At 43.1% G+C, this 18771-nt stretch overlaps 1 protein-coding gene across 1 annotated transcript; it reads right to left on the reverse strand.

Annotated features, from left to right (window-relative positions):
• Positions 1-15174: 15174 nt before the first annotated feature.
• LOC110692206 lies at positions 15175-15876 on the reverse strand. The gene has a single exon (XM_021869206.1). The coding sequence runs from the start codon at positions 15874-15876 to the stop codon at positions 15175-15177; it is 702 nt and encodes a 233-aa protein (XP_021724898.1).
• Positions 15877-18771: the final 2895 nt, after the last annotated feature.

Raw genomic sequence — 18771 nt, forward strand, 5'->3', positions numbered from 1 at the left:
TAAGTGTCAAGATCACCTTGATCAGCCAAGCGGTCTAGGTACCGCATGAGACTGATGCAGTCATTGGTGTGATGACCAACGTCATCATGATAAGCACAGATTTTGTCTTGGTTCTGGTTGCTCGCAGAACCCTTCATGGGGAGCGGCTTCTCAATTGAGAACCGTCCCTTTATTTCTTTTAGGATAAACTGGTTATCCTTGTTAAACACATACTTTGGGGAGTATGGTTTGAATTCTTTTTTCTTTTTCTGGGCCGGCTGTTTAGAGGAGTCAGCAGCCCAGACCTCTTTCCTTTTCTCATCTTTGTTGGACGACTGTTTCTGTCGTCCCTCTCTTTTGTCGAACCTCTTCCCGTCCGACTGTTTTATCGTACACAGATCAGTCGCCTGTATATAGGCTTCTGCTTCAATCAAGGCCTCTTGAAGAGTCGCCACCCTTTTTCGAACTAAATCAAATTTGAAGGTAGACCCGTCTTTGAGACCTCTAAAAAAGTCAGTATAAGCTACCTTATCCGGTAACCCTTGAATCTGTATTCTCATCAGGTTGAACCGCCTGATGTAAGAACGAAGCCCCTCCTTCTCGCCCTGCTGAATTGTTCCCAAATCAAGGGTCGTTTTCTTCGCAAGGATGTTCATAGCGAAGTTGGAGGCAAATAAGTAAGCAAGCGTCCTGAAGCTGTTTACACAACCAGTCGGCAGGTTGCCGAACCATTGCTGTGCAATTCCCTTGAGAGTCGCTGGGAAACACTTGCACCAAGTGGGATCATCCAACCCTTGAAGGTACATCAGGTTGGTGAATGCCATCAGATGGTCTTCTGGGTTAGTAGTGCCGTCATAGGCGCCTACTAGAACATTTTTTACTTTGGCCGGCTGAGCGGCTTCAGTAATTTCCTTGGAGAAGGCCGACGGCTGTTCACCAAGTCTAAGCAGCCGTAGCTGCCAGTCCATAGGTTGGACGTTTTTTGCTGCAGGTCCACCAAATGGAGGTGGCTGCATAAAATACTGTTGTTGCGGCACAAATGGTAAGTTTGGTACCGCCTGGGCACTATGAAAGCCGGACTGACGGGAGGTGCCGCCTGACTGACTCTCATGGTACGACTGAGTATGCCTCATCGAGGCATTTCGCAAACTGTCCTGAAAATTTGAAGTAGAAGCCGACTCTGATAATCGGTCACTCTTCTTCTGCTCTAGCAGGTGCCGAGCATCTGTGAACGTTTGCTTTGACCCGTCCGCCTGAATATGACGAACCGGTTTCCTATTTCCCGTAGGATAACGGAGTTTTGTGAAATCAAGAGCAGGTGGCTCCCGCTTCTTGGATTTAGGATGGGGAGTCGCCTCTCGCCCTTGAACTGGCTTCCTCTTCAGTGAAGTGGAAGGTTTCTTGGCCGACTGCTCTTTGACTGAAGCAGGCGGTTTTTTGTTGATCAACTCTTGAATCTCTCCCTTGAAGTCCCTCATGAAGGTCATGAGTTCGTTCCTTGTGATGGGAGCAGACCCATCAGTCGGCTGTTGCCGAGCAAGCGGTGCGCCTGCTGGCTCGCTTCCTGTTTGAAGATGCTCCCGTTCCCTCATTTCGGTATGACGGGTACGTCGGGCCCTTAGGGTCCCGTCTGGAGCTGTATGAGTTTCAACTTCAAATTCACTTTCGGTATCATGGTCCGACTGAACTTGAGGGTCGTCTAGGGGACGCCTCTCTTCTGGAGTCGGTACAGACTTGGATGCCATCTCTGAAGTACTCTCCCCACAGACGGCGCCAAATGTTTCGGGGTTTTCTGATGTCCTGCGGGAGAGTTACAATTCCGAGACTGGAACCGGACGCCTGTACCTGCAAAATAACGGAGACTCCTGAGAGCTCCGCCTCCAACGGTCAAGTTAGTACCTGATTAAGGAGTAATTAATACGGAAATTACAGTAATAAGATCTCTCTAGGTGAGAGTGCTCAGTGTTGGTACTCTGCGTCGTTAGCGAGATTAGCCGGTTGTCAATGTTCCGTAATAACTCTGTTCTTCTCTGCTTGAGTTCTTTTGATTTGTTCAATCACCTAACTAATGAGGATTAATTAAGTATTTATAGCCTTAAGAAGCGTGCAACTCTCTAGGTTTAAAGTAAACCTAGGGCTGATCGGGCCTCTAAACTGGATTGGGCCTTGATGGCCGGTTTTCCCATTTGGCATGGGTGGACACGTGGCGTGTCTTAATTGGTCCGTAGAGGACGTATCTGTGATTGACACGTGGCAGGCTCCCGTTGGCCTTCGTGAAGGACACGTGGCGGAACCTGGTTGGTCCACTTGTCTGACGGTGATTGGTGGATAAAAATCCCCTAATCACCAGTCATGGACTGAATACTTTGATAGTGGCTGATGAGTTATGTAGAGAAATGAGGAAATTGAATCTAGAAGTGGTAGAATGGGGAGTGCCAACAGGCATACTTGCGAACCTAAGTATTCAACCAACAATATTTGATGAGATAAGGAAAAATCAAGTAGGAGATGTAAAGTTGGATAGGATTCGTGAGAAAATAAAGCAAGGAAAAGCTACAGATTTCAAAATTCATGAAGATGGGAGTTTAAGGTACAAGGGTCGTTGGTGTGTACCATAAAAATGTGAGGAGGCAAAGAGAAAGTTGATGGAAGAAGGCCATAACACCGTATTCAGTACACCTAGGAGGGGATAAGCTATATAAGGACCTAAAAAAGATGTATTGGTGGCCCAGAATGAAGAATGAGGTTGCAGAATTTGTGTTAAAGTGTCTAACTTGTCAAAAAGTGAAGATAGAGCACAAAAGACCACAAGGAACTGTGCAATCATTGGAAATTCTTGGATGGAAATGGGATTGTATTTCAATGGACTTTGTGACTTACCTTCCCAAAGTCGAAGAGTGAAAATGAAACCATTTGGGTAGTGGTGGATAGACTAACAAAATCTGCAGTGTTTATACCAATAAGGGACACCTGGAAGATGGAGCAACTTGCAAAAGCTTACATTAAAAATGTGGTGAGGTTACATGGAGTTCCAAAAGATATTGTGTCAGGCAGAGATTCTAGGTTTCTTTCAAGATTCTGGAAGAGTATGCAGGAAAACTTTGGTACAACACTTAAGATGAGTACAACATTTCACCCTGTCACAGATGGGCAAACTGAGAGAACTATTCAAACCTTGGAAGACATGTTAAGGGCTTGTGTTATAGATTTCCAAGGGGGATGAGAAGATAGCTTGGACTGAAATGAATTTTCCTATAATAATAGCTACCATGCAAGTATTGGCATGGCTCCATTTGAGGCATTATATAGAAGGAAGTGTCGCAGTCTGATCTGTTAGAACGACATAAATGAAACAATGATTTTAGGGCCTCAAATGACCGAGGATACAATTAAGAAGGTAAGGGAGATTCAAGCAGCGCAAGATCGCCAAAAGAGCTACGCAGACTTGAAGCGTAGAGAGGAGGAATTTGAGGTCGGTGACAAAGTATTGTTAAAGGTGTCACCAATGAAAGGTGTAATGAGATTTGGAAAGAAAGGAAAGCTTAGCCCAAAGAATATTGGTCCATATGAAGTACTGCAAAGGATAGGCAAAGTGGCTTATAGGTTGGCCTTACCTATGGAACTAAGTAAAGTGCATGATGTATTTCATTTATCGCAGTTAAGAAGGTATATCCCTGATAAGTCACATGTGCTACAACATGAAACCATCGAGTTAGATCAAAGCTTAACTTATGAGGAAAGACCTGTCAAGATCCTTGACAGTAAAGTGCGTAGGACACGCAATAAGGAAGTTAAGATTGTTAAAGTGCTATTATCTAATCAAGAAAAAGAAGAAGCAACCTAGGAAGCTAAGGATGAGATGAAAAAGAAATATCCTGAGTTGTTTAAGGTATGGTGAGTTACGGGGACATAACTCGTTTTCTTTAAGGGGGGTAGAATGCGGTAGTTTCGCGCGCTCTTTCCCTTAGGAAGTGGGAATTGACATTATACTATTAGCGACAAGGAATAGGGAGCCGCCAATAAGTTTTTAAGGAACTTGTAAACCTTTCACGGATCATTTAAGGCAACCACAAATAAGGGACAATGATAGGCAACAACGATTAACCTGTGAAGGTTACACCCCATTCATAATCTATGAGATTACTAACTCCATATGGTTTGGAACCACTAAAGGAGGATATGGGATGATGGTACGAAGTGAGTCATGGAGTCATAGTTGCCCGCATGGTCTCTACTCGATTCTTATTGTGAAAAGTAATTCCTGCGATCTCAAAGGCACACAAACAAAGATTGAATTTGCTCCAAACTAAATTAGGATAAATTAGTTAAATGTTAATGCAACACATAATTCTAAATATCGTGGTCACTTCAATTAACAACAAGATTAAAAAGGATTCTTACCGGTCGCCCAAATTATCTTATTAGGCGTTATATTCAATTACATATTCCCTTTAACATGCAATATGGTGATCAACAATACCAATAGAATAGCAATAACATTGGAAGCAATTTAACCATAACAACAACGATTAATGTATGACAAACATGATAAAAATCGTTAGAAATATAATAGGAACAAAAGGAACATGATTCCTTATTTTGATTGCGTTTGCTTGAAATTATAAAGCAATAAACACGTTAGTAACTTCAAGGAAAATAAATAATAAAAATGGAATTTAATTCAAATGAAAGTAAAGTTGATTTGGGGCCAAACCCTCAAACAGTTCTATCTTTCACACCTTGGTTTAAGTATAGAACTTCGGGTAAAGTACAGACTCTAAGGAGTGCTTAGGGATGAATTTTGAGAATAGGGAAGGAAAGTATTTAGGCTAAAGCATAAGAGAGAAAGAGAGTACGAATTGGTGCCCCGAAATAGTGAAATTAGCCTCGTATTTATAGAGGAAATGTGAGGGGTGAAGTCCGGAACACTAGAAATAAGGCGCCGCAGAAGAATAAAGCACCATGGCACGGCATATCTGCCGTGGCACGGTTGTGTACCATAGAGAGACAGTCAATTCTATCATTGCTGAAGGTTAAAACGCGTAAATAGATAAAATCGGGTCAAAAGAATTGTCGTGGCGCGGCAGAAAATGCCTTTCTGGAAAATTCTTTTAAATTTATTTTTATCTTATTTTTAAATTAAGCACGTGACAATTGGGCGCCATTTCAGCTATTCCGGACTCATGTTAGGTTTAAGGTTTTATAATATTTATTAATTGGGCTCGATTAATAAATAAATGAAATGGATTAAAATGGTTTTGGGTAGAAATGAGAATTGGACAATGCTTTGACTAAATACTTGGACTGATTTATGGACTGATCTGTATGTTGTGTTGGATTAATTATGGATTTTAAGCACTCCCGAGATTAAATACTGGACCCGACCAATAATGGCGGTGAAAGGTTGTTCATCATCGTGTTTGGTTTTGGAAAGTTAAGGAAAAGCGGAGCATTGATGCCGAATGTATTTAAACCATTGACCGGAGTTCTACATGGATGGACAGAATTATCTCCTACCTCAAAGATGGAGTTCATCCGGACGATCCAAAGGAAAGTTGGATGATGAAGAAAAAGGTAGCACGATTTGAGATGAAAGGAGAGGACTTGTTCAAAAAATCATTCGTCAAGCCATATCTGAAGTGTATCACGCCCAAGCGGGAGCATGAAGTCTTAGATGACCTCTATCAGGGGCATTGCGGATCACATATAGGCGGACGAGCCTTAGCTGAAAAAGTGGTCCACCTTGGGTATTTCTGGCCGAGCATGAATTCGGACGCCATGGAAATGGTGAAAAAATGTGATAAGTGCCAAAGATTTGTAACCCTCATACATCGCCTAGAAAACAGCTTGTCGGCCATAAGTAGTCTACTCCCTCTTGCTAAATGGGGCATGGACATCTTAAGGCCTTATACTCCAGGATCAGGGCAATGGCGGTATATCTTGGTAGTAGTTGATTACTTTACCAAGTGGGTGGAAGCAGAGGCCGTCCGAGGCATTAAATGGAAAGGTGTGTCCGTCTTCATTTGGAAGAACATAATCACACACTTTGGTGTTCCACAACCTATGGTGTTCGATAATGGGCCTTAGTTTGAGACCGACCATCTCAGAGATTGGCGCATCGACCAAGGCATATCACACTAATTTGCTTTGGTCGGTCGTCCAAAAGCCAATGGCTAGGTTAAGGCTTATAACAAGTTGATATCCAATGGTATCAAGCGAAAGCTTGAGAAGGTAGGCGGCCTGTGGGCGGATGAGTTGGTTAATGTGCTATGGTCCATTTGAACAACTGTGAAAGGGTCAACAGGAGAAACCCCATTCTTTCTTGTCATGGTGCTGAGGCTGTGCTCCTAATTGAAATGTAACGAACCCACTCTTCAAGTGATGCTATATGATGAATTGGCTAATTAGGAGGCCATGAAGACTGCCCTAGACTTTCTTCCGGAAGCTAAGGGCAATGCAGCTCTTAGACATGAAATATATTGTATAAGGATGACAAGGGCATATAATCGAAAAGTGTCTAAGCGGCTGCTTAAGATGGGGGACCTGGTATTGAGAAAAATGGAAGTGCTAGGTCGAGGTAAAGAAGACGGGGAAGGGCCCTACCGAGTCAGTGAAGAAGTACGAGATGGTACTTATCGTCTCGAAGCCTTAGATTGCCGTCCGATTCCTTGTACGTGGAATACTGACAACCTTAAAAAATATTATGTATAAAGTTTTTTATACTTAGCCAAAAATTTGTAATTACATCTTAGGTCAAGCAACCGAGCCATATAATTAAAAGTTGTACGGCCAAAACAATGTAATTTTGACGAAATTGATGAAAGGTCAAATATTGTTATTTAATTATTTACTTTCATTTTATTGCAAAATTTTATTGCGTTTGGCTGACTAATGCCAAGCAGAATGCCTTTCAAAAGGGAAACAATGGTTGCTCACAACGTAGCAACTCGGCCCTCGAATAGGGCAAGAAAGGCCGGGAGAAAATCCTAAAAAGGTCTCTCCCAGCCAAGCAATTTGGCTAGGAAAAAAGGGCATGACCATAGAGGCATTCGACCGCATTGGCCAATTTCCTAATCCATAAGGCCCCAAGGAATAAATTCATTCGGCCACAATAGTGGACGGACGAATAGATTATAGGCAGTCCAAAATTGCCTAAGACATTCTAAGCCTAAGGGCAAGGGCATGCTTAAGCTTCCAAAAGCCCCCTAAATACTTGGAAATTATCAAATTGAGATCATATCTGAAATTTCATGAGTACGTCTGAGAGATAGTATCAACGGATGACTCGGCACAGATAAATGCAAGGCTAAAAATAAATAAGCGGTCGCATATTCAAATTCATTTGGCATTTGCCTAGTCCAAGGGCAATCATTATTATGATTTGATCAACTTAGTAGTCATCATACCCTTCAAGGTATAATCTACTAAGTTAATTTAACCTCTTGAATATGGACTAGACAAAGTGTCGAATAAAGGGGCATACCCCAAGAATAATTAATTCGTACGCGAAGAAGCATTTGAATAAAAGCATGAAATTGCAAAAATATGCTAAGTATGAATGAAGTAAAGTGAAAAACTTTCATAAAACAAAGTCGCTCAAACAGGCAGCCAAAATTAAAAATAGTTGATTACAATATCGCTCAAAATGGCGGCAGAAACAGATAAGTCTGAATAAAAATAAAAACAAAGCAACAACAGATAAGCAGCAGCATCAGAAGACACCAAGCTCTTTACTCGTCCAGCCCTTTTTCACCATCTCCCTTGGTCGGCTCCTCCTCCTCCTCCTCTTCTTCATCATCATCAGCTTCATCTTCACTTTGAGGAGGAGAGGGTGTAGCGAAAAATGGAGGGCGGCCTCCCCAACAGCAGTGGACTCCTCTTTAAAAGAGACGTGATCCAACCGCCTGACGAAGTGCTCGAGGTAATATGACACTTCACTAATGTCGAACATCATGGTGAAGGCTTCCTCAAACCGGCTCTTAAGCTTCGCCTTGGCTGCCTGTTCTTTCCGAACCATCTCTTGGGGAGTGATCTGCTTAGGCGCTTGGAGTTGCTCGTTCAGGTCCTTAATGACCTTCTTATGATGTTCAACCTTTTGACTGAGAGCGTCTGTCTTCTTCAGTGCGGCATTAAGGGCCTAACGACCAGTTTCTAGCTTAGCCTTAAGCGCCTCAGACTCCTCTAAGCCCCTCTTTCCATACTGTGGTATTGGAGAGGGCATCATCCCTTTCCTTCTCCGCGGCTTCGCGAGCAAGTCTCTCCTGCTCAAGGGATCGCCCCATTATCACTATTTCGTCGGTTTGCTTGGCCAACTTCTCATTGAGGGCGCTGATGGCATCCGCTTGCTTGGCCACCTAAATGGAAAGCGTCCCGGTGTTGACATCAGGAATCATTTTGATGTCATCCCAGGCTGCCCGAATTTGACATCATTCGTTGGCGCGCCAATCCTGAAAGGCATTGAGCCTAAGGAAGAGCTGCAGATAGATAAAAATAAGTCAGTGAAAGGAATTAAGTGTAAAAATAAACTAAGTATCAAAGCTTGGGTGAAGCCGGATTACCTCGCGCTACGGTTTAGCATCGGGCCGAGGAACCCCTAATAGATTCCTTGGAACTTTTCTTGTTGTTCTGCTAGGACGACCCTAACCACAGCTTCTCGGATAGTCTTTCGTTTGGCCCTGGTCAGTGATTTGTCGGGCGCTCGAACATTCATCTCTTTGGTGATGTCTACATAACTAACAAAACAAGTTAGATAAATGTCAAAGTTAAGATATAAAAGCCAAGTTGGAGATCAGGCTCCGTACCTTCCATAGAAGATGGGGGTGGTTGCGGATGCCTCTCAGAAGACTGAGAGAGTCGAGGCTGCTCCCCGGTTTCCCGGGGCTGCGGCTGCGATTCCCTGGTTGCCTAGGGATCTTGCTACTGCTCCCCCGTCAAAGTCAAGCCCTCGACATGCAAATTCGAGGCATCGTTGCCGGCCGTCTAATCAAAGGACGATACTCCCTCATCGTCATTTCGGACAGGTTCCTCTTGGGCCGCTTTCTCCATCTGTGGCTTCAAGGACTTGAAGACCCCACTAGATGCCGGTTGGGGTTGCTCTCCTTTAGGCCGTTTGCCAACAGCCTGCGGCGTGGTCGTGATCGCCTGCGACAAAGACTTGGTTTTCAAAGCAGTAGTCTTGCGGGCCTTTGAGGCCTGGCCGTCCTTAGAAGCAGATGTCGACCGCTTCCTAGAAGGCTTGGATCCGTTTGAAAGTGAGGTAGAAAAGACAAAGTAAGAAATATTTATTGTTCGAGTGAAAGTGGAAAGAACGCCCTTCCAAGCATAGTAAAAAAAGAGAGAGAGAGAGAGAGAGAGAGAGAGAGAGAGAGAGAGAGAAAGAAAAACAATAAAGTCATGGCCAAGTAAAACAAGGAAGGACCTTCCTTGCATAGCAGAACGGACGGGGAAAAAGGCTAAGTACCTCCTTGGCCGCTTCATAACTCTGCTTGAGCAGCTTGTAGCGTTCAAGGACGAACTCGGATATGTCCGTCTCTCCTTTCTATTCCTTGTCCACCTCCGACATAGCTTCCTCTATTAACAAGAAAAATAAAGAGTTAGATTATGTTTGAATTAAAAGTCATTCAAACGTTTGAGACATGAATTTCCACCTTAGGAATGGTTCTATTACAAGCCACAGGCCAACATGAACACTGGGTCCCTAAGCCAGTCGGCCAGCGGGATCCAGTTGGAGGGCACAATCACCAACTTCCCATCCCTATGCACTTTTTTTAACTTTAAAATATTCAAGTTGATGGGCATGGTCCGGGAGGACGGGCGACTTGGTGGGTTTGATGTCCCCATGGCCAAGCTAAATAGGCTCGGCATTGAACTGATTTATCCGCAAGTTGAAGTTTGTGTCCCTGGTCTTGATGCGGTAGAGTCGATGATTCCAGTCACACCACTTGGACGGGTTGTACATGACCACCAGGTAGTCATGGCAAGTATTGAGAATGAACCAACCGTCCGTCTTGGCATTCATTCGTATCATATAGTGCATCTCGCAAAAGACCGGGAAGTTGTGAGTGAAGCCCTACCTAAGGCAAGTCACCAAGTACCCAAAGATGATCGCCTAGCTGTACGACACTAGTTGAAAGATGGCGATGTTGTATTCGTCCAGCACCTCCTAGACGAACGGATGAAGAGGGAAGCGGAGGCCCACCTCCAGAGCGGCATGATAGACGTTGAAGCTTCGGCTTCGGGGCCTTTCGCCTTCCCAGGCAGCCACTAAGTTGGACCTTTTAGGAGGTTGGATATGGAAAACCCTTCCCACCATGAGGAATTTTTTTGAATTCCTCAAAGTTTGAATGTAGGAAGCCGAGGGTGATGTCACCGATCGGGCAATAAAACAGGTCGTTAAAATCGACCGCCTTAATATGAACCTTGGCCCCCTTGGGCGCCTGCACCACAACATCCGCCACCTCCTTTACATCTTGTGGCTCGAGGTTCCTATCCAAGCCAAATTCGGAGGAAAGAATAGTGTCGAGCTCACCAGCCTCGGCCGAGCTACCTTTTTTTTACCCTTGGCCAAGCTTAGAAAGTACGGTGCCCTTTGGCACCAAGGGTCCCTTCCCCTGTTTTCTTCTCGTCTCTAGGTCCGCCTGAACTCCCGAAGGAGGACCATCACGAAAAATCAGCTCGACCGCAGCTGTTGAATTGGTATGAAGGGAGGACCCTCCGTCAGTATTTTTGGTGGTCACATCAACAGCAGCGTCCGCCCGATTATAAAAAGAAGGCCTGTTAGAGATACGCAGCCCGGACGGCCTAGTCGAGCTGATGTGTTGGGTTGAGTGTTGTCTTGGATTCTGGTTGGACGACCTTCCCCTACTAGACCTAGCGTTCGCCCGAATCGTGAAACGAGAAGATTGTAGCTTAGATGGTGTCGTGGAGGGTGTTGTTCCAGATTTTAGTTGGACGCCCTCATTTCTCTTTCCCTAGTCTCTCTAGTGGAAGACCGAGAGGAGGGATTTTGTTGTACATTTTTCCCGGACAAGGAGGCAATTACCTCCATGACCGAGCAGGCATTCCCGTTGAAGTCCACGTCCGTGTCATCCACGTCCGTGTTATTTGGGTTGATGGGCACTAAGGGGTTGACGGGGGTGTCGTCCGGATTCCTTGCCGCATAACGGTCATACGTAGCTCGTTTACGTGCCATATTCGACTGCAGGGACAGAGAAGAATAGGGGGGTGAGTTGGTATGCTCTAGAAATGGACCCACTCCACAAATAAGAGGAGTCGGCCCCGTCCATTGTAGACTCCTCAGTCCCAGACGAACGACTGACCTCGTGAGGAGAGACGGACGAATCCGAATGTTGTGCTAGTTCGTGTTTTAAAAATAAAACAAGTATATGAAAGGAAAAAGGAAAGAAGTAAAAGAAAAAACAGGCGGTTACCTTTGTACGAGTGAAAAAATGGAGAAAAATTTGAAGTTTGAAGGTCTTGAAAGGTCAAATTTTCAACACCAAGAACTTGACCAGAAAACTCAAACTATCGTACAAAATCTTCAAACTACGCGGCGGAGCTCTCGAAGATTAAGGGGGAAAACCACTTTCTCTCTCTAAAATCTCTAACTTCTCTCTAGAAAACACAATATCTAATGTGATTTTGTGAAGTCAAACAAGTCCTATTTATAGGAAAAATTTATGGGGGGCAAAATGGTAAGATTACCTTTCCCGCGCAAGAGACTAAGCGTCTCTTTTTTCAAAAATTAACCTAAGAAGCCCAAACAGTTATTAAACCGTTCCGTCAATAAAGACCAAAGGCGTACGGTTAACATAACGACACGTTAAAAGAAACGGGCAGGTCACGAACTTAAACCATTGGGTCGAAGAATACGGAGCACAGGTGTCTTACCTGATATCAAGCAGCACCCTCTGTCCATCGGATTTCAAGGCTCAAGCCAAAATAGAAATCAGTTAAACAATCATTGACAACTGCCCCAAAAGGGGTGCTTCCTGAATTCAGACAGACAATAAAGTCAGCCCCTTCCACCTGACTGCCAAAAGCATTTGAGCACTCGGACATTAGTGTACGCATGAAATTCAGAGGAGGCGGAACATATGGTACGAGCCACCCCCTATGAGGGGCAAATGTTTAGGGTAAAAAACCCCCACCACGTGGTCCAATCCTATGGTGACACGTGGCTCAATGAAGAGGCGACACGTGTCCCAATAAGAAGATAACACGTTGAAAAAACATAAGAGCACCTGAATGAGAAAAGACCTCCATTACATTAGGAGGCCTAATTCTCGAGAGAAGCGCCAAAACGGCGCCCCCAACGGGCACGTATACTTACCTGATTGCGCCGCCAATCAGTGCACTCCTTTTTAGGGCACCTACCTTAGAATGCACACCTTTTCACCCCTATAAATACCTTAATCATTAATGATGGGAGGGGTGGATTGATACATAGCATAGAAAAGGCATACAAAGTGCTCTAACTTCTCTTTACTTTCTCTATCTAAATATTTTCGTTTTTCGGTTACTAACTTGACCGTTGGAGGCAAGTATTCCGTCAATCGGAATATTCGTTATTTTGCAGGTGTCTGCAGTCGTCTGGACATATTCACAACTTGTATTCCGAGGGACTCCAAAAAGCCTCGAAATAAGTGGGAACCCAACGAGTATCACCAGGTCTCCCCAAACCCAACTCTTGAATCAATCCTTCCCCTGTATTTAGCTCATCATTATCAAATGCTTTGGCCAATTTTTTAGCGTGAGACTCCTTTAAAATTTCTTGTCTCTTACACAAACCACTAATCACATTCATTATAATAGAAAGAATATCAAAAAGCCAACCGCAATCAACATTTTTTTACGGAAAGAACAAGTGCAATTGTAGTTGATGTGCAAAACAATGAATGTAGTATGCCCATTGATTTTCATTCTTTATTAAAGTTTTAAGCCCATTTATGTCACCCTTAGCTTTATATTGCTAGCCCCATCATAGCCTTGCCTACAAATTCTAGAGGGACTTGAGTACTCAGCAAGTATAGAATAAAGGGCATTCTTAAGAGTCATAGCAGTAGTGTCCATAACACGCACAACACCAAGAAATCGTTCTACCACTACTCCCCTGTTAGTAACATAACGCAAACAAAATTCCATTTGTTCTTTAAAAAACCCATCTCTTGATTCATTGGCCAATATACTAAAGTTGTCATCCCCTAATTCGTCAATAATAAACTTGATTGTTTCTCTTGAGCAAGCATTGATGAGATCTTTCTGAATCAAACTTGACTATTTCCTGGAGCATTTTTGAAAACAACATTTCATACCTTTTCTTTTCTTTGAGCAAACCACTTTAAAAGTTCACGAAAATTTCCTTAATTATTAGGTTTTTCACTCTCATCATGACCCTGAATTGCCAGACCTTGAAGTAAAAGAAACTTCAAACAATAAAGTGAAGTCATTAAACAAATTCCATATTCCTTCATGGCTTGGGAAGTAAGTGGGTTAAGTACATTTTGAATGCAAGTTTTTGGATTAGTTTTAGCCTCAAACTTCTCTAGCCATTTATTGTGGACACTACTAACTTGACCAACATGCTTAACTAGAGCACCTGGTCTATTCCAACTCCTAAACCCATTGTTAGTGAAAGCATTATGACCTTGGCTAGCAGCATTGAGCACATCAACATCATGTTTGAATAAGTAACAAACAAAACAAAAAGTAACATCTTTTGTAATACTATATTCAAGCCCTTTTTTGTGTGTATCAAACAATTCAAAATTAAAGCGACGCATTTTACCTCCAATAGATGTTTGAGGAAAATTGTGCTCATATGGTTGGAAAGGCCCTTTAAGAATATACTCTCTCCTAACAGTTTCTTGGTCTGATTGATGATAGTCAAGAATCCTTCTCCTTCTTCTCGGATCATGTGGAAGAGAATTAACATCAAATTAAGTTTACTCTTTCCCGAGTTGGAGGGACTGTATTTTGAGGAGGAGACTCATCCTCCGTATGTACTTGTGGTGCAATCGGGGATGAAGTAGAACCTTCTTGAGTCCTTGTTTTCTTCTGAAAGTACGACTCCAAAGTACTAATCCTCACTTTTTTCTTCATTAATTGATTATTCTCATTCATTATAGCAACTGTAAATTTTCAATATTAAGTTTTTTTTTGTAAAAAGATAATCTAATATAAATTTTCACTCTAATAGATTTATAAGGAACTTAAATTGGTATTCAATTAGTGCTTTCATAAAATAACACGTTAATTTCGCATATAAGTTTTTGTGTCGACATTATAATTTTTAAAATTTCAATTGAATTTTGGTGAGAAATAGTCTGTAATGATAGGCCATACATCGAAAGCAGATAAATAATTAACAATTGCTCCTACTAATTAACAAATTTCCAAATCCCAAATTATACAATTCAAGCAATAAAAAAATAAAATAAAAAATACTTCGTACGAATCATACTCGCACTTGAATGATACGAAGTATAAAATTCAGCTGCAACTGATCGTCTAGCTCATAATGTAACTACTCCGTATTGTCCAAGAATAATTCAATTACTATTAAAATCAATGGTTGTTTTTTATTATTAGGAAGTAAAAGGAATTTGATAGGTTTTAAAAAACTAAAACCTAGCCTAACCTAGGGTATTGTGTTCTTAGGGAAAAAGTCCAAAAGCATTTATCGTACTTAATATTTAATTTGTTTCAAATTCCTTTTACCAAATTTCACATAATGAGTTGTTAAACTTTTTTTTTATAAGATGCGTTAATTTTTTTTTTTGCGAGGGATATGCACTTGAATACCCTCGTTGCACACTACATCCGCCTCTGACTACATAGACAAATCTCTATAATTATTCTCTAAAATATCAATAAATTTAAATTTTCTAAATGAGATTATTAACCCACACTAAAAATATATAAACTACTTTGTTAGTTATTATTAAGACTTTCCATACTTGTTCTTGATTTTTCCTTGTTCTTTCATCCATATTCGAAGTATATCTACACAGTATCTTAAAATCACTTTAACGAATGTGATTTTCAATTAGTGATAGTCTCTTCTTCAGTAGATCTTCAAATTTTGTCCAATTATGGTCAATATTTTCATTTACCTTTTTCTTATTTTTCTTCCTTCTTGCTTCTTCTTTAGCAGCCTTTTGACCAATTCAGCGTCCATCGAGCACTTCTACATCTTCAGTGGTTGTTTTTATCATGGTGAGTGAAGGAAGATATACTAGCACATGATCTAACAACTTTAGATTTCATGGACGGACTACCTTGTTTTCGAGCAAATTCTTGCCACTTTGGATCATTCCGAAGGATTTGCCAAACATGTAAATAAGGAAATTTTCTATTTTCCTTAACATTTGAGAATAGTCCCATGGCCTTGTTTGTAATTTCTTCTTCGTTATGACCACACGGGTGACTGTCCTTTATTTGTATGTAGCACCCATTAAACTTATTAACATCACCACTCATTTTGAACCAATGTTTAGCAGCTTTTTCAATGGGTATCTCTAGATCTTCTCTTCTCCAATTGTTATAGTATTTACCAATATTATGATCGTTTCCCTTCACCGAATCTTTCGAAATTGCTATCCAACTTCTGCATAAATCAACATCTTTTACTTGGGTCCACTTCAACTTACCAATTTTGTACTTGGATTGATTATTGGTCTCTTTCGAGTCTACTTCATTTTGAGAAGATTGAGATTCAGCACCCAACCTAGAAGTAAGAGACTCTTCTTGTGTGCTCAACCCCCCTATGTTATCCCTTCTTAAATTTTCATAAGTAATAAAAGACTCACTTAAATGTAACGGACAAGAAGTATAAATTGGATGAGTTGGATGAATACCCGGCCTTAGAGAACCGTAACAGTTAAAATGATAATTCATTTAAAAGCTTGGGTTGTAAGTAGAGGTGGGCAGCATGCCGTACCAAGCCACCGCGGGCCGTGCCTGGTGGTGGCTCGTGCCGGGTTGTGCCGTGCCTGCAACTTGGCGGGTCGTGCTGTGTCGGGCCACCATTTTGCACACCCAAGCCCACGGCACATCCCACGTGCGTGGCGTGCTATGCCAGGCCGGGTAGCGGGCCGCCCAGAATTTTTAATTTTTTTTTTTTTTTTAAAAAAATCGATATATATTTTTTTTAGCAACTTTTAAAATGAGTATATTTAAATAATTTTATTAATTTATATTTATATTTTTGTATTATTATATTATTATTGTTCTTTTTACTATTCTTATTTTTATTATTATAATTCTTTTACTCTTTATTATTATTTATGTTAATTTTATTATTAATTTATTATTATAGCCGTTTTATGCCTGTTGAAAGCAGCGAAATATAGTCGTTTTGCACGGGTCGTGCCGTGCCGTGCCTGGCGTGTCGCGTGCAGTGCTGGAGGGTCGTGCCGGCGGGCCAAATTACCGTGCCGCCAACCGTGCCCGTGCCGTACTCGTGCCAATTTTTCAAAATTGTGTTCATGGCACAGCCACGGCCTACTCCTCGGTCACCGTGCCGTGTCAGGCGGGCTCGTGCCGGGCCGTGTCACCTTCGTGCCGCCCGCGGGCCCGCACGACCCATGCCCACCTCTAGTTGTAAGGAATGTCATTGTGTTGATTAAAATTTATTGTATTATTAGGGTGAGCTGGTCGGATTGGAGAAGTCTCAGGATTTGATGAATTTGAAGGTGTTGATTGATGGTTTTGAATTCCAATGTCTTGAGAATTTCTTAAACAATTGTTGTTTCGGGGTTTTCTGATGTCCTGCGGGAGAGTTACAATTCCGAGACTGGAACCGGACGCCTGTACCTGCAAAATAACGGAGACTCCTGGTGGTGGGAGCTCCGCCTCCAACGGTCAAGTTAGTACTTGATTAAGGAGTAATTAATGCGGAAATTAAAGTGATTGGGTCTCTCTAGGTGAGAGTGTTTAATGTAGGTAATCTGCTTTGTTAGCGAGATCAGCCGGTTATTACTGTGTGTAATTAATGTGTTTTTTCGTAATCCCCCTTAATGAGGATTAAGGGAGGTATTTATAACCTTGGGAAACGTGCCCATCCTAGGTTTAGGTTAACCTAGGGCTGATTGGGCTTCCCTCGGAAGTTGGGCCTGGGTGGCCGGTTTCTCCATTAGGCATGGAGTATGCCACATGTCATGACATAATAGGTCCAAGGTGGACGAATAAGCGCGTGCCACATGGCAAGCCCTGACAGTTCCAACTGGGGGACACTTGGCAGGACCTGATTGGCCCACGTGGCGCATTACGATTGGTGGGAGCAAAATCCCCTAATCATTTGCCCCTCACAGGTGGCACGTGACTGGTCACGTGTTACCTGTGACAGGTGTCGCACTGTAACAGGCGACGACCTTCTACAGGTGTCAGTCGGCGAAAGGCCGAGAGATTTTCCCGCCCAAATTTTGAATTCTGAAAGTGACCCTTTGCCTTCTCACTTCGCCTATATAAGGGAGGATTGTCTTGAGTCATTTTCACACTTGAGAACTTTGAGAGAGAACATTCGGACCCCTGAACTTGCTCTGACATTTTGGACCTTTTCTGCCTACCGCCTGTTCTGACAAGCCGACTGCACAGGATTTTCAGCACTTCATCAATCATCACTCGTTCAGGTAACTGTCGGTTCTCTTACTCTTAATTTTCTTTTTATTTTTTGAAATGGCACCACGGAAGCACACGACACGACCTAGGTTAGTGATCAGCCGGTCACCGGGGACGGCTGAATCTAGGACTAGGAGTGCCGCCTGCCCTTTTCCGAACCCATCTTTGCCCTTTATACAAAGTCCGACTGTATCTGTGTCTATGCAGAGCAGGATGGCCAGAACGAAAAAGACTGCTAGGATCTCAAATTCAGACGGCTCCTCCCACAGGGTGTCGCTTAGTGAAACATCTGACCAGGCGCCAGATGTGGAAATGAAACAAGGCGGCCTGAAAGCCGACAATTCTGAGGGAGGAGTCATAGTGACCCCTTCCCATTTAACAGTTAACAATTCTGCTCCTTTTCAAAGAGAGGAGGCGGGCCCCTCCGGGAGAGGGGAGGAGTCGTCCTCTTCGGACTCGTCAGAGGACGATTCCGAGTCAAGCTCTTCTGGCCATGCTTCTTTGGACATAGAAGAGAAAAACAGCCGCCTGCAAGAGGCGAGACTTTCTCACGCAGTTGAGAAGGGGGACAATTGGGCGGAGCCATCCGCCTCTTACCGAGAGCTAAATACCCCCTATTACTGCACGGTACCTCGGGGCCGGATCACATCCATGCAAGAGAAAGTGGAGAGCTTTATTGCAAACCACACCATGGGCCCCGACTTTCTAGTGTTTGTGCCGGATCCAGAAGACACAGTCGTCTGGCCGGCTGGTACCAGTTATGATAGCGCCTGCTTTGGCTGCTACGAGGCGGCCATCAAGGCAGAGCTGCGCTTCCCATTACATCCGGCTGTTCAGCGGATCTTGGATGGGTATGAGTTGGGGTTATGGCAGTTAGCCCCAAACTCCTGGGTCAACGTACTCGGCTATGTGGCCGGGTGCGAACTGCACGGGGTGGAGCCGAGCTTTGAGGCTTTCGCCCATATGAACTATCTCAGCCGGACCCCTAAGGCAGGCGGTACCGGCTGGTATCAATTGACAAGCCACAGGGGCTACCTCATGACGAGAGGTAAAGCAAACAAGTGGAAGGACTGGCGGAGAACCTTCCTCATCATTGAGAGTTCAGACACTGAGCTGAACAAGCGCTTCAATAGGTGGAACATGAATCCGCCCCTTCTTGCAGGCGGCCGTAGC

The sequence above is a fragment of the Chenopodium quinoa genome, unplaced genomic scaffold (genome assembly GCF_001683475.1).
Source record: "Chenopodium quinoa cultivar QQ74 unplaced genomic scaffold, ASM168347v1, whole genome shotgun sequence".
NCBI lineage: Eukaryota > Viridiplantae > Streptophyta > Magnoliopsida > Caryophyllales > Amaranthaceae > Chenopodium > Chenopodium quinoa.

Bases quoted from the DNA above. Each gene is read 5' to 3' on its own strand.
- LOC110692206 (XM_021869206.1), bottom strand. From the start codon at position 15,876: ATGAATTATCATTTTAACTGTTACGGTTCTCTAAGGCCGGGTATTCAT.